This window comes from Protomyctophum bolini (genome assembly GCF_963924005.1).
Source record: "Protomyctophum bolini genome assembly, chromosome: 22".
Taxonomy (NCBI): domain Eukaryota; kingdom Metazoa; phylum Chordata; class Actinopteri; order Myctophiformes; family Myctophidae; genus Protomyctophum; species Protomyctophum bolini.
This window is the reverse complement of record NC_137883.1, coordinates 28601798-28629281: the sequence shown is the minus strand read 5'-3', so window position 1 is coordinate 28629281 and position 27484 is coordinate 28601798. Positions and strand designations below refer to the sequence as shown.

Below are 27484 nucleotides of genomic sequence, written 5' to 3'. Positions count from 1 at the left end.
TTCCTCGACCTCGGCAATGCTGAAGCTTATGTGAGCTGGGCATTTCTATCGAACACTGGCTGTGCGCCCGGTCCTACTGTAAGTCAGCGAATCACTGCACTAGGATGAAGACATGTGGAGAAGCTGAGCTCTGTGTTCATAAAAGCGTTCGTCGTTCTACATAAACTTATTTGCGCTCTCGGCCGTTCCAAGTGCTTCTGTTACATAGGCTAGCCTACAGTAGGCGAGGATGAGTAACCTAATGGCTGTCGTTGCTAAGTTTTTGTTTTTGCTTTCTGGTCTACGCGTTTTACTGGCGGTTCATTTGGAATTGGTGGACACAGGAAATCTAGATCTGGATGCTCCAGATGTAATCGACTACAAGGATCCTTGTAAAGCTGGTAGAGTGTTGTTTTTTATTAATATATGATTTATTAGGGTGGTCTGTTATTCTTGGTTTTGTCTATTCTATATCAAAGTTGTGTTTTTTGATTTGCAGTCTTAATTAGCCTATTCTATAGCCTACATTTTAAAGCCTTCAACTTAAATCTAAAAACGTTGTGATATATTCTTGTAGCATGTCAGTAGCTGAAGAAAGGGAAACTAATTCTTAATTAAAATAATTAATACCGGTATGAAGTGGTAACTTAAATTTGCTGTAGGCCTAGGTCCTACATTTCGTATTCATACGAGAGTCATGATAATCATCATGGCAGTCATGTTTCAGGGCTAGTTGTTTTGTAACTGCAGGTGCAGGTATGGTCACTTGTGGCCTATAGACTACTGCAGCAGTGGAGACAGCTACCCTAGCTGTTGCTCATAACCTTTAAGAACTTTTGATATATCCAGAGCAGCTACTGTATTTAATAAATTGAATGACACACATTCATATGGATGGATGGATGTATATATCTATAGATAGTAACGTAACACGCAGTCATAATTACAAATGGAATGAACATTGAGAGGAATACTGAGGATTTTGTGTATGAGCGAAATAATTTCAAATCAATGAATTACTACTCCATGTAGTCAATCCTATAAAGCACAGTGACTTCAGGATTGTTTCTAAATTGTAACTTTATGCGTTTTTATTTTTATTTAGCCACAGAAGCATAATTCTGCCAAATAAGCAGGAAGAGGAAGCCTAAAAAATAGTAAAACATTTCCCAAAAAAAAACCAATTCCAATATACATCTGTAACTTTATTTGAAGTCTCGCAATGTATGTTTTATTGTAGGCTACTGTATGTTAGCGTGGTTCAGAAGGAGGTTGAGCGATGCATCTATAAGTGACTGTCTGGGAATAATCTTGCAAACTGCTGGACCTACAGTATCGGTGCCAAATCTGTGCACACACAAAGAAACAACATTGTCTTATTTCACCTGCATGATTGAGAATATAGATTTGTATTACACTCGGTTAAACGTTTTGACAATATCTATTATGAATTGTTCTTGCACATTTAATTTGAAACCGCTTGAAAACAAAGCAGTCTTCCCTGAGGCTGTTGCCTGGAGACCACATAGGTCATTGAGGCCATGTCAGAGCAGTCCTCGGTTGGACACTGGTGAAATCCCTCTAGCTTCAGTCATTTACAGTCACCATTTGCATGAGTGAATTCACTTCAAAGGCAGACACAGCTAGGGCCTGCTATATAGTTGGACAATCAGGACTTGCTGGGTGGGTGTTACTATAGTACATCACCTGAGGAAATTTAGGGACTTAAAGTTGTTTTTTAGTTTTTGTCTAACCATGGATAACTAAAATAGATACCAAACAATAGGCCTACATTATAATGGGCATAAAAAGCCAAATATTGCACTGTATTAAACTAAACATACTTCTGTGTTGTCAGGCTAGTATCACTCCACGCCTTTGCAATTGTGAAACATTCATATAGTGTGACATTATATATTGTAGGCGGGGAGTTTTTATGCCTGTGCACTGTTGGAGCACGCAGATCTCAGACCTGAGGTTACAGCTATTAAGGTGGATGCTGCTGACCAGCTGCAATCGTTTGACAATTATGTATTTTGTACATTGAATGTCTGACAGAGAAGATGACGACGTAGCTCCTTCTTGTCTCAGGAGAGACCAGCCGAGAGGACGGCAGAGCTCGAAGAAGAGTATGATGGTTCTCTCTCTCTTCACAGCAGTGTGAATATTTTTTTAGCTCTGTGAAAGTATTTTCACAGTACAGGAAAATCCATAATTCCCGTTTCATAATAATGAATGTTGTTTTTTATCAATGGCTATTCAACAGTTGTATGCAGTTCAGCCCTGGTTATGCAGACAACCCTCTTGTTCAAGTTCAACATTTGAAATCACATACAGTAGCTGCTGTACGCCACCGATGTATGCATGTTTCTGTGTGCTGAATTGCTGTGCACACTGCATTTAGGACATGTCATGTACGTGTGTTCTTCAAACACTAGATTGTGCTTTTTCTTACGAGGGCAGAGATAGAGCCTCCTGTATACTAATCATGTGACGGCATATGGACACAACAAAGTTGACCTGTGTTGGCTCGCTGGAGATGAATATAGGAACAACATGGCTCAAATGTGGATATTGGACTTCATGTGACCTCAGTCATCATGACTTATGTACTTTCTACCGGCAATGTGGTGCCAATTGATCCAGTGGGTTTGCAAGTTTAACTCCAGACTCACACACAGACAGAGAGACAGAAAGACAGACACTGAGACACACAGTCAGATAGCACCTCTTATAGACAGCTAGACTCCTGCAGAGCCACGGCATAATAATTGCTGAATGTGAATATAATGTTGATGTGTTGTGTTGTTGTCAAACAAGCAGTTATGGGTGCGCTCTGGAGTTTGTTAAGTCCATACTGTATGTCCATCATGACCTACAGTTCATTTAACTCACTGTTCAAACAGCCGATATAATGAGCTCTGGTCTGCTTATCGTGGGTGTTTTCTTAGCGTGTGTGTGTGTGTGTGTGTGTGTGTGCTCAATAATAATAATAATATATTTGAGATTAATTTGGTATGACTTTATCCACCTAATTTGTGTATTATTCAAGTTGAATTTGAATCGGATATTTCCATTGTTATTATTAGGCTATTTAAATAGCTTTGTTTTTTTATTTAACTGTGATATGTGGTCAATACAGTATTTTTGTGTCTGACCTAGCTGCCTTTTGGGGAGACATAGCCTTGGACGAGGAGGACCTCCGAATGCTTAAAGTGGGCCACATCCTGGATGCTACACGGACCACCACCAACCATACAGGTATCCAGTACAAAACTGCTGCTTCTATGGACCCCCAGGGGTTCTTTGGGGGGTTCCAGGGGGCACCCAGCTAAAGGATGTTTAGTTAATAGAAACCAAATGGACCCATATGGCTTTGTAACTCAGAGAGTGTACAAATGGACCCATATGGCTTTGTAACTCAGCGAGTGTACAAATGGACCCATACAGTGAGTCAGTGATTTACAGAGATCAAAATCTTGTCAAGGTGAGAGGTGGCGTAATGCCTATGAAATTGGGGTGTCCTCGTAATCAAAGAGGTTGAGAACCTATAAACATGAGTGATTTATGTTTTGTGTCATTAAATAAAACGGACACAGTGAGTTCAACACGTGAGGGTGGTAACTTGTTTTTGCTTTATTGCATTGGTGGCAGTCAACAGTTCCACTTCCACTGAGAGCAGTCAAAATGACAAAGCTACATATAAGAGTCTCCCTCGATGGAGGAGGGCAGCTACCTCCAGACCTGAGCGTATCTGGCCAGATGGCGTCATTCCATATGTGATTAGTGGCAATTTCAGTGGTGAGTACTAAAGAATATGTTTCTTTTCTTTTTTCTAACAGCAATAGTATGACTATTGTATAACTATATCTATGCTATAACATATTCCTTTTCGGGGAAACTTACTAAAAGCACTCATCATCAGAGATAGTAAAATCATTTCTTGTAAATCTTTTTCATAGACAATATACTAAGATTAATACATTAAAAGTATTGGCCAAATTGGCCATATCGGTATCGGATCGTTCTCAAAATAATACAGATTATTTAATCGGTTTTCACCAGCAAAATAATTTAAAAATTAAAAAACATTCTACATTTAATTTGTGTATACTCATCTCATTCAGTAGTCATTCAGTTGTGAAAACAGACATACGAGAAAAGAGTGTATGTTATTTATTGATTGATTGCTTTATTAACAGGCTTTGGGCCAAGCCAAGGCCTATAGGCTTGTTTCCATTGCGGTCCCCTGTATAATATCGGAATCGGTCAGAATCGGTATCTGCAGATATGACCCTGCAAATAATCGGAGATCGGATATTGATCGGATATGTCATAATTTCATAATTGTGCACACCTACCAAATACAAATAATTCTGGGGGTCCTTTACATCAAAAGGTTTTTCAGAAAATTGTTTTTGAAAACAATTTTCTTAGAATCGGCCTCAGGTCTTTATCACAGTGACAAAATGTCCTCATGCCATCCAGGTAACCAACGGGCCATATTCCGTCAGGCGATGCGCCACTGGGAGAAGCACACTTGTGTGACTTTCATGGAGAGGACAACTGAGGAGAGCTACATAGTTTTCACATACCGACCATGTGGGTGAGTTGGTGCATATACAGTACACACACACACACACACACACACACACACACACACACACACACACACACACACACACACACACACACACACACACACAAACTGCTATAGAAAATAGCAGATCAACAAGCTCACAACATCTGCTATTGGTTAGGGGCCACACAACAAAATACTCAACTTAATTTAACTAACCAATTGTGAGTTAAATTATCCCGGAAGATTTTGTTGTGCATTTGGATTCTTTTTTTATTTTTATTGAGCCTAACAAGTGCAAGTAGGCTACCTATCTAATGCCACTTTTGTCTGTGTGTATGCATTTCAGAAAATCTATCCACCAGAGAGTGCTCTAAATGCCAAACGGGTTAGTTTAACAGAAGGGTTATTTGTAAATATTAATCTCCATGCCTTTAGGTAAGGAAAGGAAAGGTACTATGTTTACCCAGGGTAACTGGACTAAGCTCAATAACTTGTTTACAGCCAGGCCCTGCTCATAGAACATTTCATGGTAGAGGTTCAATGCCTTGTCCAAGGGCACTTCAGCGGTGGTAATCGCCTCGGTTCGTCCCGTTTGTACCGCACTAGGTACCGCTCTCTGCCTAGCAGTCATCGGTTTGTTTTTTGACGGAACACAGTTTTTATTGAGATAAACACACATGCTGACATCTATTAAATCAAGAGTTCATGCATATAGACTTTTGTTTTAAATTTATATGATCTTCAAGGGTGTGAGATCAGCTCAGTTATTATTAGGACAAATTAAGAAGAAGAGTAAATGCACCATTTAGCAGAGTTAAGGAAATTATATTGATGGGGAATTATTTCATGAAATCCCACTGACTTCAAGATAATTCGATTAATTTTCATTAAGAAATGTTACAATAATTTATTGTCACTTCAAACACATGCCACTTGAAGTAGCCATTGTTGTACTTGCTTTACATAATAGAGTAATTAAATAATTTCTTTCTTTCTTTCTTTCTTTCTACCTCTCCTGCTCTACCTTCAATATCCTTTATCTTCCCACGAAAGCTACAAATGAGGGAGCAGATGATTCCGATTTTAATTGTATTCATTAGAGCTATTAACCTCAAGGTCTGTGTGGATCAATGACATCATGTGGTTGACATTGACCAAAGAGATCTCCAAAGACCAGTGCAGAGTTTTTATCATGACGTCACATTATGATGCTTGAATTCACGTTTTTGTCTGTCTGTCTGTCCGTCCGCTTGTTCTGTCATCCCTCCATATTTAGACAAGACATCAACATGATGTCAGAGATGCACAGGGAAGCCATACTGTTATTAGACCCCATCTTAATTCATGTTCAGTCAGACAACTCACGAATAGATTCAAACAATATTTATTATAGAATGAGAATATGATATTAGACTTGGCGTTCGGCTCTGCTGCATTTTCTCCCTGCTCGGCATGATTAAACACCATCGTAAAACATTAAGAGCAGGGAGATAGATATACAATAAAACCCCCATGGGGAGCATAAATAACAGAGCCCACCGGTGGTGCTGGGAGCAAACATCACATAACAACCATGAACCAGAGGAAGGCAGGAAGAGCATAGTGAGCTTAAGTAGCCCGCCCAATTGGTCAGCTGACTGCAACTGTGCAACATCAGCCAATGACGTGTGGGACTTGCACACACTTATACACCCACATAGTAATACAGCATGTTAACCCCTTGAGTATAGTATGCGCCTTTGAGCATGGCATGAACCCCCTCGAGTATGTCTGAATGAACTAACTCTGCAGGCTACGCATCATTTGTTTTTGGGAAACAGCATACGGTACATATTTCGTAAAATAAGGCCGATTTGTTTCTACAGGTGTTGCTCTTATGTTGGAAGGAGAGGTGGTGGCCCTCAGGCTATCTCTATTGGGAAGAACTGTGATAAATTTGGCATAGTGGTACATGAGCTAGGCCATGTGATTGGCTTCTGGCATGAACATACACGTCCAGACCGTGATGAGCATGTCGGCATCATCAGGGACAACATCCAGCCAGGTAATGTTTATGCATGGATGTGTGTTTTACTATAGCATACTACATAAAATGCTTGAGTGGCTATGGTTGTGATTTCACATAAATGCAGCACTTATGTGAACATTTCGCTAGATGCTAACTTTAAAGTGCATGTTTGTTTGTTAACAAAATGTGAAAATCAATTATAAATAATTGAAAAACAAAAGCAGAAATATTATTTGCAAACCTTAAGAACTGTAGTCTTATGTTGGTGAAAGGTGCCTACTGCCTATAGGATAGGAATGCCAAAGCACTTATTATAGGCTAATTTAATACACACACTGTCTTAGTGTCTTCCCATGTATAGGTTATCATACACACACCGTCCTCCTCTGTATAGGATACCTTATCCTATACAGGGGGGGGGGCGGGGGGGGGGCGGGGGCGATGGAGACATCACATTACAGTTGCATTGCTTAGGCACGGAAACTTGGGTGGGGGTGAGTTCATTGTCTGTGTAGAGTTCTTGTTTATGTTCGCGTTACAGTGTACAGTACCAGGACAACATGTCCAGACCTTTCTGTCATCACCAAACTGGCCCCCGTAAAATCTGAATCCCCCACCCACCCCTTTTCCCCCTAACTGTATATGTTTCTTTTCCCTTTTTACCTCCTTTATGATGAATTCCTGTTCTGTTCTTTGGCTAAATAGAAGTGTATATTTGTACGTCTCTAAATGTTTTGATGAATTGAACAAGGTGGACCCTCTTGTAAAAAAGTGTAATACTTTATTATTGGGTCGTCCACTCACAGTTAACAGTGAGTGGACGACCCACGTTTTTGTATTGAGTTGTGCTTGAAATGTACTGTAATTCTGCAAACTGTTAATAACTATTTCAATCAATCAATCGAAAACCTGTTTACTTACTGTTCTGATCTGCCCTGTGTCTGTACAGCCACTGGACATGCCAGTTTTATTTGTGGAAAATACAATTATTATTATTGACTTTTCTTGCCTCTTATTGAATTCCCAATTCTGCATTTACCAACAGGGCAGGAGTACAACTTCTTGAAAATGGAGCCAGGAGAGGTTGACTCACTTGAAGAAGTATATGACTTTGACAGCATCATGCACTATGCAAGGAACACATTTTCCAGGTTGGCACATTATGTTTCTCTAATCATGTCTTTATTATGTTCATATTTCGCATAAATTACTAAACGGTTTCACTAGACCTGGACTGGTGGTTCATTTTCTTGCTCATGAACCACCGCGTTAAAATTTGTATTTCTTGTGGGAGAGGAACATTAGCCTAACCCTTCTTGCTGCATTATAACACCATTTATGAAATGGTGATGATTTAATGAAAATATTCCTTCAGGAGTTGTTCCTTTGACCAGTCCAACTATACTTACCGCTAAACAAGGAGGGGAAGGATCGGAGTATTAAGATCCATAGTGGTTTCACAGTAGCTCTTTTTCATTTATGTCTCATGAGTCATGCATGATGCTACCCATGTTTGCCTTTTTCTGTGTTTTGCTTCTTTTTAACCTCCACTACTTTACTGGTCTGGGTCTGAGGGTCATGGAGGAAAGCCAAGCTAAATAAAGCGGGGCCCGTTTGGGCTTTGTGTGGGACAATTTTGGGCTAGAGTGGCCTTGTTCTCTGGCATTCAGGATTGGGCTCCACTGAGCCGGCTGGCACTGACTAAAGCCCTCATTCAACCACTCTGTTTGCACATGCTTGTCGTTCATGGGTGCATCACCATGGGAACTGTACAAGAGTGAGCCACGAATTTAGGATTGAAAATAAAAACATCAAGGTGTTGAGTATCAATAGGATATGAAAAGATATGGTCTAGTAATTTTTAATAACAGATTAGTAACTTGTTTCTTTCTAGCTATTGAACAATGTGTCATTGTGAGATATAAGCCTGATGTTTGACAACATCAATGTCTATATGTCTTTCTATTACTACAGTTATCACTTTTCCCTGATTTGCCCCTCCTATGCCCAGCTTTGTGCGTCTGTGTGTACCCCATAGTGATCATTTGATTGGTTGAGCACGGAATGTGAGTTATGATGATGTATCATTTATGATGATAAGAGTGCCCCTCACTTCACTCAAGTATGATGTTTGAGGGGCGCTAGCCCCTCCTATGTCCAGCTTTTAGTGTGTCCACAAACTTTGACCTACACAAACATTAAATTCCCAGTGACAATGAATGGACAATTTTACGTCATAGTGTAAATGCAAACATTTGAATAAGGATTTGAGGTCCCTAGATATGACTGTTTTGTGACAGCCGGTCTTAGGTTTTGTTTTTTGAATATCATAAAATGATCGCTAAGCCTGCATACAATAACACCTTTCTTGGAGATTCTGGATTTGTCCGAGGTCAGAATGAGATCAATGACAGTTTGAGTAGAATCACACACTCTAGTGGGTTGGGTAATATAGCTGGCTGACACTATGCACAAAGTTACATCTTCCTCAAGATGTAACTCTTGACACATCTTCCTCAAGATGTAACTGAAACACACAAACGTTTTTTACTTGCACCCTGATAATAAAATTAGGGCTTAAACTGTCTGAGTTGCTCCAGTGCCTCCTTTTCTAATGTAACCTGTCCTGCCTCTGAGATGCAGTGATGCACCAGACTGGCCTGCCATAAGCTAGAGGCGCGGTTGGAACTCCCTTCTAGTTACTCAGAGTATACCAGACCGATTTTATACAGACAACATTTCTCATGAATATGGACACAAGAAATGAAAGCATCGCAGAGATGTGTAGGCATATACAGTAGAGTACGGTATATCTGCACGGAGTGGACCCTGAGCAGAGTTAGTCATTTATTTGAGTGGGGCTTATGAATTGGGCTTTACACTGAGAAACTCTTCTTTGGACCAGTAATACATTGAAGACAAAAGTGAGGAGGCAAATTATGATTGGCCGGAATGAGATGATGTATGATGACAAGAGTGCACACATACTCACTTCACACGAGTATGATTTATTTTCTTCTTTTTCTCTCAAACAGGGGCATCTTCTTAGACACAATCATGCCACGTTATGATGTCAATGGAGTCAGGCCTCCTATTGGACAGAGGACCAGACTTAGCAAAGGGGATATTGCACAAGCCCGCAAACTCTACAAATGTTCAAGTGAGACCAATTGATAGGATAAAAATTCACCCTGTTTGCATTTTAAAAGCCAATTGAGGATTGCTAATTCTGACCATACTGTAAATGTATTACATGTAAGGTCTATGGTGTATTTATAGATACAGTATAGTTAGTTGTTGTTGTTTTCATGTCTTTGTCTCATATTATTGTTATGGTGTGTGAATATAATCACGTTTTTGTCTCTTGTTTATGATAATATTATATGCCACATGAAAGAATGTGGGGACAGCCTACAGGACAGTGTTGGAAACTTCTCTTCACCTGGTTTCCCCAATGGCTATGAATCCTATGCTCACTGTATATGGAGAATTTCTGTTACACCAGGAGAAAAGGTGGGTTGATGGCATCTCAGCATCTGGCAAATTCTGATTTCATTTGGCTGAGATTTGACACTGTCTTAGGAACCTCTTGAATCCCTTGTCTCTTTGCCTGTGTATCACTGTGTATTTCTCACAGATAATTCTGAACTTTACTTCCATGGATCTCTTCAGGAGCCACTTGTGCTGGTATGACCATGTGGAGGTTCGAGATGGGTTCGGGAGAAATGCTCCTCTGAAAGGTCTTTACATGTCAGCCGATTTAAAGTAGACTTCCTCACTGCCCAAGAAAGAGAACAATCCAGGTCAAAAAGTAATAACAATAATAATGCACAGCTTTGTTTAATTTCCTATTTGATGAATATACTAGAAAGGTTTGCCAGGCCGGGTTGTCAGTCACAGGGTGCAGCTGTCATGGAGAATAGGGTTTGCGTGACAGGCGGTGCAACCATTTGCATTTGTGGTATATGGGCCCCTCAACATGCGACACCAATTTGGGGATGATTGGATGTTTGCTTCATGATGACATGTGGCAAGAAATACCACACATTTTGTGAAGCTGTTAGGTTTATTTTTCCCTTTTGACACAATTTATACCCTGAGAAAGTAGGCAGTCTCTGTTAGCTTCATTGTAAAAATGTCAGCACACCGGGATAGAAGAGGAAAGTTACATAGTGCATTTAGATGGTACAAGCGTGACCTTTCTTGTGACCACTACGCTCTGACTATTGGTCTACTTGTGATGTAGAAAATAAAATAAAAAATAGTTCAAACTCCTTCTCGCTGTGTGCGAACTACCTCTCTTCCCATAATACAGGCACGATCATTTCTTTCATTTCATTTATCACAACAGGCCGTTTCTGTGGAGATAAGCTTCCAGAACCGATCATATCAACAGACAGTCGACTGTGGATTGAATTCAGAAGCAGCAGCAATTGGATGGGAAAAGGCTTCTCAGCGGTTTATGAAGGTGCAACATTCAAAACGGAGACACACACACGCACGCACGCATGCACACACATAAGCTTGGCTGACGGGTGTGATTTTTGAAGTGTGAAGTGAGGGGCGCTCTTATCGTACATCAATCATGACGTAAAATAGACACTACCTATTTGCTCAGACACTATGACATAAACTTCTCCATTCATTGTCAATGGGAATTTTGTTTAAGATGTTCGCTGACGGTAACCAAAAACTGGATGTAGGAGGGGCTAGCGTCCCTCAAATTATTCCGTCGACTAACACCATTGTGCAACACGGTGCTGTATAAATTAGGCTTTACTCTCTCCCTGTGCAGCCATCTGTGGCGGAGAAGTGAAACGAGACATTGGCCAGATCCAGTCCCCCAACTATCCTGATGATTACCGGCCGAACAAAGTGTGCATGTGGACAATCACGGTAGCACAGGGTTTCCATGTTGGCCTCTCCTTCCAATCATTTGAGGTGTGATATTGAGGTGTTACTGTCATTTTCAATAATTTCAAACATGAATGTATCCTGGCATCATTTCATTCACAATACATTATTAGTTTTAGAATATTATAGTATGTATTTGATGTGATTTGTTTTTGTTGCATTTGCATTAGGTATTCATTGTATGTTAATGCTTTTGTGAAGAGCAAAATGTGAAAATCACATCCCAGTGGCGGCGTGGAATCAATTGGGTATGGCAAGCTATGACAGCTGCCATACCTTGGCTCCAGAGGGAAAATACGAAAATATGCCCAAAAAATAAGCAAATATCCACACAGAAAAAAATTAGGAAATCGGGACATAAAAAGAGGCAAATAACGTCATGTAACTAAAAAAATTGAGGCAAAATGTTCTGGTCTTTTCGTGAACTTGCCATACCGTAGCTTTTGCTGAAATGACAGTTGACACCACTCTTATGATCATGTTTTAGGGTGGCAAAAGAAACACAGCACTCTATCTTTAATGTTTTAGTCATTTTAGACCAGAAGACGAGTCTGTTACATGACCCTCACAGCACATGAATAGGCCACTACGCTTTTATCTTGTGTGTATGTGTAATGATCCTGTACTGCAGTGGTGGTCCGGGGACCACCAGTGGTCCTTGAGGGGATTCCAAATGGACCCGGTCTATTTGTTTCCATTTTACGCTCTCAAGTAATGTGCATTACTTAATTTATAAGAAGTCTACACAATTAGAGAATGTAGAAGAATTGTTATTTTGGTCAACGTTTGCCAAAAGTATGGAATTGTAGACAAAATATTTTTTAGTCTTGGGTCTGAAAGGCTAAATCTCATCATATCGTTGTCCGTGGCTAAAATGCTGAATAATAATAATGGGCCTTGATGTGAAATTTGTTGAAAACCACTGCTGTACTGCAACAATCTCACTGCTGTACTGCAACAATCTCACTGTCTCCAAACCACTGCTGTACTGCAACAACCTCACTGTCTCCAAACCACTGCTTACTGCAACAACCTCACTGTCTCCAATGTAGATCTGTACTGCAACAACCTCACTGTCTCCAATGTAGATCTGTACTGCAACAACCTCACTGTCTCCAATGTAGATCTGTACTGCAACAATCTCACTGTCTCTCCAACGTAGATCGAGAGACATGACAGCTGTGCTTATGACTACTTGGAAGTGAGGGATGGCAGTTCTGAGAGCGGCCCCCTGCTGGGCCGTTTCTGCGGCTACGACAGACCAGATGACATCAAAAGCAGCTCCAATCAGCTCTGGATGAAGTTCGTTTCCGATGGATCAGTCAACAAAGCAGGCTTTGCTGCCAACTTTTTCAAAGGTCAGAAGATATGCTTAATCTCCGAATTAGGGATGTCCCTGCTTCCGATCCGATCCCAATACCTCAATTTCTGTGTTGGCCGATACAGAATACCGATACTAGTGTCGTGATCTCATGTTGTGTTTATAGCTATCTAGCTATATATCTCGTGTTGTGTTTATAGCAGACTCCTTTTGGAGTTTGGGCAAACTCCACATGTACCAACATTTTATTTACCTGCCATAGTGTCAACCCCTTACCCCCTGTGTTGGATCTGTGGTTAGACTGGCATATTCACCGATACCCATATGAACCAATATGACAAATAAGGGCCGATCCGATACTTTTCCCGATACCGATACAGTATCGAGACATCTCTACTCCGAATTAGTGGGCTTGCTTGCCGGAGTGAGCGCACTCATTTTCTCTTCACTTCATTTATTTATTCTTACCATTTTTTGAGGGGCCCCTCCTATGCCCAGCTTTGAGGGTTTGTGTGAACATAAACATTGGCTGATGATTGGCTGATCACCCCATAGCGATGATTTGATTGACTGAGCAAAGTACATATTGAGGATAAAAGTGTGGGCAAAAAAAGTGAAGATGCCAACAGTGATTGGCCGGAATGACATTTGTGATGATTTGATTGGCTGAGCACGGAATGTGATGTATGATGATAAGAGTATCCCTCACTTCACACAAGTGTGATTTTTTTTTAATTATATTTTATTACATTTTCTCTGACCAGGCTTTTTAGTAAACTCAATGGCAGCAGTATTTGTTTGCTAGTACACCAATTGTCCACTAGATGGAGCCATACACAAATCAACTACATTAGTCAGCAATTCTGGATGTTTTTAATTTTCATAGGGTTTTGATTTTGCTTCTTTTGCTAGAGATGGATGAGTGTTCTAAGCCTGATAATGGTCACTGCGAGCAGCGCTGTTTGAATACCCTGGGAAGCTACAGGTGTGCATGTGACCCTGGCTATGAGCTGGCTCCGGACAAACGCAGCTGTGAGAGTGAGTATAAAGTGGCCCAACTAACCCTGACCTGCACCCTTTTTTCCCCTTTCTTTGGTTTAAGTTATTTTTATATAGACAATTATTTACATAGAGAGACGGGAAGTTGAGGCTAGAGAGATAGAGGGGAACGCGTGCAACACAATTGCTGTTCATTTGTTATTTAGTTACAATTTACAATTTACAATTTACAATTTAGGCATTTAGCAGACGCTCTTAATCCAGAGCGACTTACATTAAGCAAGAACAAAAGCATGGGAATACATCACATAAAAACATTCATCATGAAACATGCGTAAGCTAAGAAAGTAACAGTGGAATATCTATATAATGAAATTTATACGTATAAACTTTACATATATACTACTATGCTATACATATGTACTATGGCGTGCTATGACTATATACAATGCAATTCTAGTGCTGTCTACATAACATGCTATAAGTCTGTTTCAAATGCTATCTAAGTCTACAGAAGTGCTATCTAGGGTAGAGTAAGTGCTATGGGCCATGATGGAGTCTGAAAAGGTGGGTTTTCAGACTACGGCGGAAGATTGGGAGTGATGCTGCAGTTCTGACTGCCATGGGAAGTGCATTCCACAGTTTTGGAGCCAGAAGGGAGAAGAGTTTGGGACGTGTGGAGCGTTGTCCCGGCGTTTTTAGTGAGGGTACTTCCAGCTTCCCTGCGTTAGCTGATCTGAGTGCGCGGGAGGGTTTGTAGGGTTCAATCATACTTGCAAGATATGGGGGAGCCATACCTTTGGTTGCTTTGAATGCCAGCATCAGAGTTTTGTATTCTGTGCGGGCAGCGACCGGGAGCCAGTGGAGGGAGCGGAGCAGGGGGGAGACATGTGAGAATTTTGGCTGGTTGAAGACCAAGCGAGCTGCGGCATTTTGGATCAGCTGGAGAGGCTTAAGTGCACATGCTGGTAGGCCAGTAAGGAGGGAGTTACAATAGTCAAGTTTTGACAAGACTGTTGTCTGGATTAGGAGCTGGGCTGATTCCTGGGTGAGGAACGGTCTAATTCGTCGTATGTTATAGAGTGTGAACCTACAGGTTCGAGTGACAGCTGTGATGTGAGCTTTGAACGAGAGCTGACTGTCCAGGACAACACCAAGATTCCTGGCTGTTGGGACAGACGTTACCAGGGCGTTGTCTACGGAAATAGTTAACTCCCGCATAGGGCAGGACTTAGCTGGGAAGAAGAGAAGTAGTTGATTTGAGCGTGGCGGTGGGAGCAAACTGTGCATAACACCACCAGGAACGCATATGCAGAGGAAGGAAGTCTTAGGTGAGCTTAAATACCCTGCCCAATTGTTCAGCTGATTGCCACGTCAGCGAGTGACATGTGGGTCCTGCATAACATTGAATGAGCCCCTAGACCTAGAGTATATCTGACTGAACTAACTCCGCAAGCTAGTAGAAGTTACATATCATTTTTCTTGTTTCTTCTTATTGTCGTCTGTTGTATTCAATAAATATAGTGGTAATTCTATATTCTCTACCCAAGGAAATACTTAATTTTTACAACAGACTACTGTCTGTAATCAAACCAAAGATTTTGCAACCGTATGGTTCCCTCAGTTCAGATTGTGGATTTTTTTAAGCCACATTTCTGCAGAGCTACCAACCTGCACACATTTTGTGTACCAACCACGCAATTCTAGGCGTATAGAAACCTAGAATTGCGTGGTTGGTACACAAAATGTGTGCAGGTTGGTAGCTCTGCTTCTGTCACAATTCCGACATTAAAGTCAACCGTGTCTCTCACCAGCAGCTGCCTGTGGTGGCTTTATCACCAAGCTGAATGGTTCTTTTACCTCCCCTGGATGGCCCGCAGAATATCCCCCCAACAAGAACTGTGTCTGGCAGATTGTGGCACCCATTCAGTATCGCATCACTCTTCTGTTCGATGCATTTGAGACTGAAGGCAATGATGTAAGGTACCATCATCATATCGGTTTGTTTTTGCTGTCTTTATAGAGCGCCGAAGTCCTGATGTCACTCGCTCATCCCCTGGTTCACAGAAGTATTTTCTCTATGGAGAATAACATGGGGTCATCTTAAAATCATCTCATATAAGCATTGTGGTTAAAAAATAAACAAAGTGTCTCGGCGAAATTGTCGGGGAGGTGCCTCTGTGTCGTTTACGACCATCAGTCACTCATATTTGATACCATCTGTTTCTAGCGAAAATTTAACAAATTCAGCAGCAGTAACATTAGCGTTTTCTCTCAGGTAGTTGATTCTTCATATCCATATGAGTGGACAGAATGGCATTTTTATTTTTCAAGCACAGTTCTTATTATGAGGCGATCTAAAATCCTCCTATGGGGATTACAATGCAAATACACGAACCCGGACATGAACCCCCTCTACCGATATTGACGTCAGACTTCTGTGCTCTGTCTGTATTCATTCGATCAGGGGTCTTCAACAAGGGGTCCAGGACCCCTAGGAGGTCCTCAGAGTAACTAAGGGGGCCATTAACCACTTGAACCATAGCATCCCTATTCTGAGGAGAATGTTAGCCAAAAATAGCAGATCTACAAGCTTGCGAGAGTAGACGAAGTACAGAGTGAAAGGTATTGAGGGTTTAAGTGGTTAAATGTCTGAAAATACACATTAACATGAATCCAACATGACCGTGCTGTCAAACAAGTCTATGGAGCTATCCATTCTATCTATGAAAATGTTTAATCTGCAACACAATATTACAATATGTCCCTGCTTCATCTCTCTCTTAGCTAGTGGTTCCTCCTTTAGATCATTGTTTCTCAAACCGTCTTTCCCCGTTTTATGAATCCAAGTAACCCCTTTACAACATTTTGCTTAGAAAATATTTATATATCAAAAGACCAATTTTGCATGCAACATTAAACCTTTATACCTTTCTATTCAGCAACAGTTGTGCTAGTCATAAGTTCTTGATTTTATTTGGTAGGTTCATTTGAAAGGAAAATGCATGTGGTCTCCGAGGCTATACAAAGTGTGTTTGTCTGGGCAAATCAAAATTCAGTGAATCGTCTAGAAACTGTGCGGAAACAATTCAGAAATTTTAAAAATAACTAATTTACGGCTGTCCTTCATAACAGGATGGTACGTATCTACCTACAGTAGATGGTTTTCAAAGTAGTGGGCATAGGTTTGTTAGCTCTAGTTTTCTCCGCTGTTCTGTCTATGCTCGTCTGTCTACGCAAGGCTACCCTGGGTACTAAGTAAGCCTTTCTGGTGTTTGCTTCAGGTGTGTAAATATGATTATGTGGAGGTCCGTAGCGGGTTGAGTTCAGACTCAAAGCTTCATGGTAAGTTCTGCGGAGCAGAGAAACCTGAGATCATCACCTCCCAGCACAACAATATGCGGATTGAGTTCAAGTCAGACAACACTGTCTCCAAGAAGGGGTTCAAAGCACAGTTCTTCTCTGGTGAGCCATGACATTTAAATTATTGAGGCTGTGTTCTGTTATACACTGTAAATAACAATTCACTTATTTTGTAAACTTCATTCATACCCCTCCCCCACCAGATAAAGATGAGTGCTCCAAAGAGAATGGTGGCTGCCAGCATGAATGTGTGAATACATTTGGGAGCTACACTTGTCAGTGCCGTAGCGGTTTCATATTGCACGATAATAAGCATGACTGCAAAGAAGGTACAGTATTTATCTTTTCTCTAGCATGGCCATATTTGCCTTCATGTGTTTTCATATTTCATATATTATTGACTAATGGATCAAAGGATTTAAATTTAAATTTTAGACATTTAAAGGGCCCTATTTTAGGAAAACGGTGAACCATCATGAAGACAAAGGTGTGGTGGCTGGGGCATAGCGACATATGTTTGGCATTTTCCAGGGGGTGCATACTTAGTTTAGAATAGTCAAGTCTAAACTACCGTAAGTACTGAACAAAAATATACCTACATAGACCCATAGGGGGGGCGAAACGTCATCCTTCTATTTTTTTTTTTTTTTTGATTGATCGATTGACGTCTTTATTGAAATGAAATCATATGTCACATACAGGTACATACATACACAATGTAACAAACATCTGACCCACCATAATCGGGATAGGATAACGCAAAAAAGCTTACAGATTGTTTCCATTGCGATCCATTCATGTTCATGTTTGAGAATAGTCGTTTTTTAACTAAATTTTTGATTGATTTACATATTACTCCTCAAAACCTATTTTCTTACCCCCGGTCACATCATTATCACATGTCCATTCTCCTCTACACACTCATTTCGTCTCCTGTTGTTTCAAATGCAAGTCCGTTGGCTGTGCCATCCAAGGTTAACTTCACCTCACACTGAAAACAGAGTAGAGCCGAATGACACGTTATCTCTGGTATTTATGGAGCAAGCATGCCTCGATAAGACTCCTTTTGGTTTTCAAAGCCATATTTACACAATTCAACAATGTTTTCCATGTCCATTCATTTATTGAAATCAAGATTCAGTGAACCACAAGTTAAAGTGGGAGTGATAGCATTGGCATGACTTTGGTGAAAAATGAAATTACGATTGTTTTAGTTATCTTGGTTTTGAGATTAAAACGTGTTAAACATGTTCAGTCTATCCTATTGGTAAATAAATGTTATCACCCAACCCTAGAGTCAACTAAATTGAACCAGGACTCCATTGAACCAGTGTTGTTTTTACTCTTTCTTTACGTACCGTATAGGCTATAGGGTAATGAAACCCCTATACAGTTCTTCTTCGCCCACCCTACTAGTGGGAGGGAGCTCTGCATCCAAACAATTAGTATCTATCTTACGATTCATAGGCGTCTGCTTTACCTCCCGAGTCACTGTCACTGTCAGTTCAATAGAGGCACTTCAGGGCCGGATTAACCCTTTGTGGTACTCTGGCTATAACCACGTTCGGTGATTTGTTGGCACCAATGTACTGCAATTTTGGCAGCTCCTGGACAGTAGTTTTACTGCAACAGTCCGGTCTTTCTCTCTTTTCTTACCAGGCGTTTGGTTCCCGTGGTGGCCTGGTTTGCAGCCCCTCAAGCCTGTGCATTAAGCCGGGCCTACGTCATCCTTCTAAATAAAATTCCCGTGGGAGCTACAGATAAATGGTACCTCAAATAGAGTGCAAATAGAAGATGATGTCAAATGATCTTGGGAGGAATGAACAAATGCAGCTAAAACATCTGGCCCTGGTTCAAAGAAAATAGTTTCTCAGTGTAAAGCCCCATTCATAAGCCACACTCAAATAAACGACTAACTCTGCTCAGGGTCCACTCCGTGCAGATATACTGTACATCCACCTAGGTGGTCTGCGCAGCTTTCATTTATTGTCCATGCACAGGTGCTGTAAGAAATGTTGTCTGTATTCGAATGGGTCTGGTATAACCTTCGACTGGTAGGATGTGTAATGTGATTTATCTAGTGAGAGAGATCGTAGGCATCCGTCCGTCAGTGATGACGATGGATTACACCCAAGTGGTCAGGTTTTCTTGCAGCGGCGGCTGTGGCCGGACAGCCCCGCTCCGGAGTGGCAGTCTTTATTGCAGTTGGCGCAGACAAAACGAGAGGGGACTGGCACAGGAGTGGGGGCTGCTTCACGCAGTCTCCTCTTCTGTCTCTTCGCCTGCAGCAAGGAGATGTGCCTCTCCTCGGCACGGCGAGTTCCTGCAGCCACAGTCTGCCTCCAAACTCCAATATTATCATCATGACGGCATTAGAAAGCATAAAAAGAGTCTTTTATATATTTTTCCTCCAGAGATTCACACCAAAGTGAAACAGACAGGCAGATTTTTTTTTCTTTTCATACTTTTGTTGTACTTATTTTTTCATAAAAAGTATAAAAAATATTTTTCCATCTTGAGGGATTCATACCAAAGTGAAACAGCCAGGCAGAATCATAAGGAAAGATTGTATGGCTTTGGAGACGTCTATCTGGCTGTGCCTCCGACCAAATAAATGCTGCCAAAAATAGCAATGGGCGACAGTTCAACAGTAACGCAGCTTTCTATACACCAGTAGACCTGGTCCACTTAGGCACAAATCGTGTTTGTGGTCCTGGATGATGCCAAAATTGCAGAGTACTTCTGATTTGCAAATGACACACCCACTACTCAACCTCTCATTCCACACAGTGAGTCCCCAAAACACACACACACACACACACACACACACACACACACAGAAAGAAACATGGGGAGACGGGAGAAACGTGCCACTATGCCTCCAGAGTATTCTTCTTCAAAAGTAAAGATTGCGTGCATGTAAATATTTCCGTTGCCTGTAATATGCCCTGAATATTTCAATTTCAGGTCTCTTAAATAGCATAAAATGTTTTGACTGGTGGTGTTTTTTTTTCTTCTTTTCTTTCATGTGTGTTGTTTTATGTTTGCTCTAATCCCAAATTCCCAGCGGGCTGCGACCTTGCGGTGAACAGTGTAATCGGCACAATCAGCAGTCCAAACTGGCCTGGTACATACCCCACCAAGAAAACATGTACCTGGTCTCTGTCCACAACCCCAGGACATCGAATCAAAATAGTATGTTTAATTACAGTGCATGGGTTATATATATACCAAGATATATTTTTTATTTTGTTTGTACCATTTTCAACCTATCTTCATATAATTGGTCCTCACGAATGCTCATGATAATATGGTACCATTTTTGTCTACTCAGTCTGTGTCTCATAGTCATAGGAGGGCTGTGGACAGTTCAGAAACCAGTGACATCATCGTTACGAAGTTGTTTTTTTACAAGATTGGCTTCCATTATAGCAGGCTATTCCAAGAAGAGATTCCCCATGATGATGTCACTGGTAGGCAGGTTTTTGAACTGTCCACAGACCTCCTCTGAGACACAGGCAGAGTAAACAAAAATGGTAGTATCATATTATCATGAGCATTAGTGATGACTAATAATTTGAAGATATGTTGAGTAGGGGTGCAATGTTGTGTACATTTTAAAGAGGTGTCTCGAAATCTGCTACTGCACATTATTCTCCTTAAATCTTGTATTCTCATACTGTATTTGCATCTCACCATACTGTATGTGAATCTCACCATTCTTGATTCTCAGACTTTCAATGAAATTGACATGGAGGCTCACCTAGAGTGTGCCTACGACCACCTACAGATCTTTGATGGGCGTGATGAACTAGCTCCCAGCCTGGGACGCTTCTGTGGAACCAAGAAGCCCTCTCCAGTCATGTCTAGTTTCAACAATTTGTTCCTGCGCTTTGTCTCTGATAATTCAGTACAGAAGAGAGGGTTTGAGGCTTCACATAGTGCAGGTGGGCATAGTAGCAGAAAGCAACTCTCAGCATTACAAAAAAAAGGCCAGACTGTGTAAAAATGTACATTTCTCAGAGGACATGAACAGTGTAGAAGTGAAATGGGAGTTTTCTTTTTAAAATGCTGCATTCCTCAGTCTTTTACCAGCTCCTCTTTTGGAATACGTCTCTAATTTCGTGGTTGTACATTCCCAGAGTGTGGTGGAAGCCTTAAAGCTGAGGTCAAGTCTAAGGACCTGTACTCCCATGCCCAGTTTGGAGATAACAACTACCCTGGTGGCTCTGCCTGCCAGTGGGTGGTCTTTGCAGAAAAAGGCTACGGAGTGGAGATCATCTTTCAAGTGTTTGAGATCGAGGAAGAGGCAGACTGTGGTTATGACTACGTGGAGCTGTATGACGGGGCTGACGTTAAGGCTCCGAGGCTGGGACGATATTGTGGGTCTGGGGTAAGGTCGACGTTTGCATGCTCCAGATCGATTTGCTTGTTATGGTATGACAATAATTTAATGTGATAACTCTTCTCTCTCTCTCTCTCTCTCTCTCTCCCTCCCCTCTCTCTTTATTTCAGCCCCCTGAGGAGATCTACTCAGCAGGGGATGCAATCGTTATAAAATTTCATTCCGATGACTCTATCAATAAAAAGGGCTTTCATGTGCGCTACACGAGCACAAAGTTCCAGGACACATTACATGCAAGCAAGTGACTGTACTACTTGTAGTACAATGAGACTTCACTCTTAATGGTTGGACACATCTACATCCCGATGAGTGAACGTTCCAAACTCCAGCCTACATATTCTGCAATCACTACTGTAAGGAATAAAGCATGCAGTGACATTGATGATGTTTTGGCAAGTATAAGTTAAGCTTTAGAACTGATTGACCAATTGTAATTGTGTATGCATTTAATTTATGTCCATATATGAATAGAGCCTTAATGTGTATGCACATAAATCAAATCTCACTGAATTTTCAACAGAATCTCTCTTGCTTGCTTTTCATCATGTCAATCTGGAAAAGAAACAATTCCTGTTTTGTCAGCCTTATTAGCCCTCAAATAATGGGTAATTAATCCCATAAACAGGCCTCTAAACACATTTTCAAAGTATTTTGGATGCTATCACACACATAAATTTTTATGTTAATTACAGATGAGGCTTCACTATTATAACTATTTCTGATCTTTAGGCGAGTGAATACATAAAGGAATAAAACATGTATTTATACTAAAAAATACAACAGTCACAGTGTTTAATGAAAAATATTTATTATATGGAATACATCATATTCTACATATATGGAGGTTAATTAAGGCTATAAAAATGAGCATAGCACTTCATATCTGCCTCAAAATATCAAATATTCAACTAAACAGGTTTTCTGTTTAATTACATTTAATTGTTTAATTAAAACCACAAAGTTAAGTGCCAGTAGATCCATTTGATAAAACTTTGGTTCAAATCTATTGATGAGATGAATAGTTTGCTATTTGTCGGATACAAATCTTTATATTTTACATTGCATAATTACTTCCATTTTGCAACTTGTTGCTTGCCTGAAGCCAATTTGAGGCACAAATTTCAGATTTTTGGCAGAAACACTTTGAGAGGCTCATTTTCATGCACTTTGTCCAGGAAGCCCAGATTGAAGTATGGATACAGTGTCTCTGAAAAGGTTTCCCGAAAGGTGTAGAGGTGAGTCATGCTGCCTGCATCATAAAACGACACCAGCCCTCTCTTGTAGTCCAGATACACCCCAATCCTAGCCAAAGGTTGCTCCAGGGAGAGAACAGTAGGGGGAGAGGTGCCAGCCATGTACTGTACTCCGTAGGAGAGGGAGAGAGTCCAAAAGCCATTTGCAGGCAAGGCTTTGATCACTCCCTTCCTGGACACTGACTCCCGAGCTACCCCCACAGTCCACACTGTGCTGCTGTAAACCTCAATCTCCCAATAATGTCGCCCGTGGGTGAATCCCTGGCTGCCTAGAAGAGATAGGGCAGCGTTGAACCTGTGGGGGTTGTCCTGCACCGCATGGTTGAAGGTCTGGTAGCGAACGCAAGTGAGGGAGGAGGTCAAACTGAGCCAAGGGTTGGCTGTGCTGGAATTAAATGTGATGGCTGCTGGTACTGAGGGCACAAAAAAAAGAAGCAATTGTTTAGGCTGATTGTTTCACTGTCAGATTCTACATATATAAATACTCAATGCTAAGAATCTGTCAACTTGTATGTTTAACCTCTTAAACCTTAGTTGGCTATTGTCCTCTGGGGCTCTATATTTTCCATCCTCCTTTTCCCCTAGTCTACACCAAATCAACAATTGTCTACAAGTTCACAATATGTCACATTGCAGTGCAGTGTGAACTTGTAAATTAGCTATTTTTGCCCAATGTTGACAGAAAAGGAACGCAAGAGGTTAAAGTGGTTACTTCTGTGTGTGTAGTTTCTTGTATACTGTACCTGGGTAGATACTTCCTTTCAGGGATTTCCATACTCTGTACTGCAGAGGCCCTGCAAAGCGACCTTCACACAGACTAGGAGGTGTAAGTGTAGGTTTCTCAAACTTAAGTGATGGCCTGCGAAAAACAACATGGTTTTCAATCAAAAACGGATCAGGAAGGTAACGGGGATAATGTGCTCTGCTGTGTGTGGTGAAATCAAAACCATGCCTTACCTCTGGAGCAGGGTTTTTATACTCTGGACAAAGATACAGAACAAACAGAGGAGAAAGACTGTCTATTAGTTAGTGTCTAAAAGGAGGGAATTTCCACATTACATCAGTGTCTGGGCTCATGCTCTCCCTCCCTGTGGGATCTCCTCTTGGCCAGGGGAAAGTCCCACATCCCAGCCGGAGCCTACATCTGCACTAAGTTTCTTATCCTTTGGATCGAGGAGTGAAATCACTGGCAAAATTCCTGCCTGCGCTCCACCCTTGGCCTCGGCCTCTTGCTTCCTCCAAAGTCCATTGTTATCAACAGCTAGTTCTGTTCCTATGAAGTAGGAACCCAAACCTCAAGTAATTATTATACTTAGTACTTATTATAGTATCGATTGATTGATTACTTAATGAAAATGCATTCAAAAGGATAGTCACAAGAAAGCCTTGGCTTGTTTCCGTTGTGGTCCTCTTGGGGAAAGAGGATGGGGAGCAACAATACAAAACAGACAAAAACAAAATATCTCTGTATTTTTCCTTACTTTTGGGAAAGGGGGGCAGGGGGCATTAATTACATTAGCAACAAATGCTACAGACTAGGTATATACCTTTAAACAAATGTATGCACACAGGGCTGGCTCGTATATATAGGCCATGGCCGCCCTAGGCCATGGCCTAGGGCGGCAGATTGCATATCCTTAGTTGCAGCGGCTCAGTGCACTCTTTCTTTGTAATGTACACCCTTCATTTCATTGTCTAAGTATTTGTATACTCTGTACTGTACAGTGACAATAAATTGAATCTAATCTAAAAATCTTACTGCAGTTAGGGCGGCAGTTAGGGGGGGGGGCAATGGGGCCATGGTCATTTTTCTGCTTTCTACACATTGTGAAACTACAGAATGTAAGCTTTCATATGATGTATTGTTCATTGAAATTGGAAAATATTTGAAAAGGATATGACCCTTTGAAACTTGTTGGGTGCCAAGTTGCTTAGTATGCACAGCTTTGTGTGTATACATGTGTTTCACTGTTTCTGTATGAGCACGGAATGTGCACAGCTGATTGGCTGAGCACAGATCGAATGTGATGTATGATGATAAGAGCGCCGCTCACTTCACAAAAGTGTGTGTCTATATACAGGTTTAATGTTTGTCTTCAGTTCAATGTTTGTTTTGTAAACGCCATGGCATTGACGATGAAGGGACAATTTACGTCATATTGTGCCTCATTACGTCACATTGTGCCTCATTACGTCACATTGTGCCTCATTACGTCACATTGTCTGTTTTTCTCATGGAACCAAATGGAGCCTTGTGGTTCCACAGTGAATGGTGGTCCTTGAAATGAAAACATCTTGAATGAGAGCAAGTAGACAATCAAAAACGTATGTTTCAAATCAAAAGATTTTTGTTTCTTCTATATAACTTGAGTTGTTAATAAATGCCAGATAAAAGATAAAATTATTAATCTCATGTCGTGAAGACAGACAAATTATGGATGGGAAACGTCCTTAATGCCTGCTTATTTCTTTGTTACATAATTTTGGTGACTCCATGGAGCATGCCTAATATGAAACCAACTATCTTAGTGCTATATTTGGCACCGGCCTCCTTCTCTTCACTGCCAGATTAAATGTATACCTCGTAATATAAAATGTTTGAGATGAAGAGCGTGACATTTTGATCTCTCACCCGGAGCAAAGAGAACGGGTCCAGTTCCTTCAGCTTGTCCTCTATCTCATGCTGAGCTCTCTGCAGACGGGATATTTCCACACACAGTAAGGCCTTGTGCTCATCCAGGCGTATCAGTTCTCTTCTCTCCTCAGTTTTCAGCTTCACCTGTAGTAGTTTTTCTTCTTGGTACAGGAACTGGTGCAGGTCGCTGAACTGGGCCTCAATGCGCTGCTTTAGATCCGCTGTGTGCTCCTGAGTGGGTGTAGTAAGGAGTGGTCAGTTTTAGCAGGGCTGATCATTGCTGTTTACCCAGGATTGCAGAGATTGCACATAGTTTAAGAGTTGAGTCATGTTGATTCCACTTTGTAAACCATTACCAGCTTGCAGCTTTCTGACATAATGGTGCAATCAATCACTTGCAAATATGTTGTTTTTATATTGCTTTAACCACATTAACCCGGTGTCTCTATTTGGGGGAAATAAAAAGAAAGATTCTCAGCTTATAGATGGGCTATTTTGCTGTATAGCCTATCGTATGACGAAGTAGACTGCCATTTGCTATTCTATATTTTGCGTGACACAAGAGTCAATTCCAATGGTTAATAGTGATTGACTGAAAATAAATTTGCATTTTAAAAAGTGTGAATGTACTGGCATGTGAGGCACTTTCCACTCACCTTGAGTTTTCGGACCTCTTCTTCAGTCTCCCTCTCACATTGCGATGCTGTGTTGAGCTCAGCCTTTAGTGAGTCTATGGAGCTGTTGAGAGATGCCTATAGACCAAACAAAATATAGTCCAATTATAATTTAATTGTATTTTACCCCAATTAATATTCAGAGATGGAAGATTAATTTGTTCAGGACTTTTATTTTTGAGTATTATTATCTGTTACATCACAAAGTAAGATGCTGAACCACAATTATTAAAAGAGTTGTCATATATTTTTATTCTGTCTATAGAGGACATTTTAAGTCCACTGACAGATATGCTTACTCTGTATCTCTGCTCAGCCTCTTGGACACACACCATGGTGTGGTTCCTGTGCTCCTGGGAGAGACCGCACACCAGACATACAAGCTCCTGATCTTCTTCACAATACAACTTCAGCTCCTCCCTGTGCCTGTTACAGTGTGGGACTGGGGCAGGCTCTCTCTCCACAACAGCTGGATCTCCTAGTCGGCCTGCAGCATCGCTCTCCTCCAGGCCCTGGCAGTAGCTCTCCACAATGTTGGCGACAATGCGGTTGGGCCTGTAACTTTGTCCAGGGTACACCTTCCGGCACTGGGGGCAGGAGCCGGTTCCTCCCCGGGGGCCAGCCCAGTAGCCAGCGATGCATCCCTGGCAGAAAGTGTGGTCACAGGGCAGTGAGACCGGTTGCTTGAATAGATCCAAGCAGATGGAGCAAGTCAGGTCTCTACTAAGTCTCTGTGACGACGTTTTAGATACTTGCCCAGCCATGGCAGGCTGCCGCAGCTTCTCCATGCCAGCTTGCTTTAAAAAGTCTCCCTCTTTTGGTTTCCAAATGTTCTTGTCTGGTTTTAATCCCTGGTTTAACTTTTCTATCTTTTGCAGATAAACCGACTGGATTTTCTTCACTTCTTTCTGATTGTTGTTCATTCCTTCTCTGTGATTATTCTTCCCTTTGTCTGGTGTGTGCAGCTGTTGGGACCTCTTTGTCCTCCTCTCTGCAGTATGCGTGTTTAGCTTCTCTCTGTGGGCTGCAGTCTATCTTAATCTTTGCCTGGTCTTCCTGTTGACTGTGGGAAAGGAAGGGGGTGGTGGAGGAGGCGGCCTCTGCCTCTTGCTCTCTGCTATAATGTGGGGATCTCTTACAGCAGGCCCCCCTCTTACCTCCTGCTTGACGTCACATCACATCTGGTCAGGAAAGGCGGGCCATGGATATTCTATCCTTGGATTGTTTGTTTAGAGAAGTCTGCACAGTTACTGCAAGGCGGCCCCTGCTTCTCAGTAAGAGCATGTGGGCTGTTAAGCTTCAGAAATATGTAAATCCATTTTGTGTGTGTGTGTGTGTGTGTGCGTGTTTG

The 27484-nt window shown here is 41.4% G+C and overlaps 2 protein-coding genes across 4 annotated transcripts; one reads left to right on the top strand and one right to left on the bottom strand.

Moving 5' to 3' along the window:
- The first annotated feature begins 158 nt into the window (after positions 1-158).
- Positions 159-22081, top strand: LOC308310233 (bone morphogenetic protein 1-like). 3 transcript variants are annotated; one of them, XM_080756459.1, is made up of 20 exons: positions 159-380; positions 3142-3240; positions 3634-3780; positions 4468-4585; positions 6427-6605; positions 7615-7720; positions 9605-9729; positions 9967-10082; positions 10207-10309; positions 10921-11037; positions 11365-11510; positions 12646-12841; positions 13717-13842; positions 15621-15781; positions 17088-17268; positions 17370-17495; positions 20234-20361; positions 20900-21113; positions 21309-21559; positions 21682-22081. In XM_080756459.1, exons 1-20 carry the CDS (start codon positions 230-232, stop codon positions 21814-21816), a joined length of 2925 nt encoding a protein of 974 aa, XP_080612585.1. In that variant the 5' UTR covers positions 159-229; the 3' UTR covers positions 21817-22081. The 3 variants fall into 3 exon arrangements, with proteins under 3 accessions (XP_080612585.1, XP_080612584.1, XP_080612586.1); XM_080756458.1 differs by having other exon boundaries at positions 15618-15781; XM_080756460.1 differs by lacking the exons at positions 9967-10082; positions 10207-10309 and having other exon boundaries at positions 15618-15781.
- A 281-nt stretch (positions 22082-22362) lies between these two features.
- On the bottom strand, positions 22363-27265 carry trim69 (tripartite motif containing 69). The gene is made up of 6 exons (XM_080756002.1): positions 26433-27265; positions 26116-26211; positions 25457-25690; positions 23782-23804; positions 23568-23683; positions 22363-23237 (listed from the first exon to the last, which is right to left on the bottom strand). The coding sequence occupies exons 1-6, from the start codon at positions 27054-27056 to the stop codon at positions 22693-22695; spliced, it is 1638 nt and encodes a 545-aa protein (XP_080612128.1). The 5' UTR covers positions 27057-27265; the 3' UTR covers positions 22363-22692.
- Positions 27266-27484: the final 219 nt, after the last annotated feature.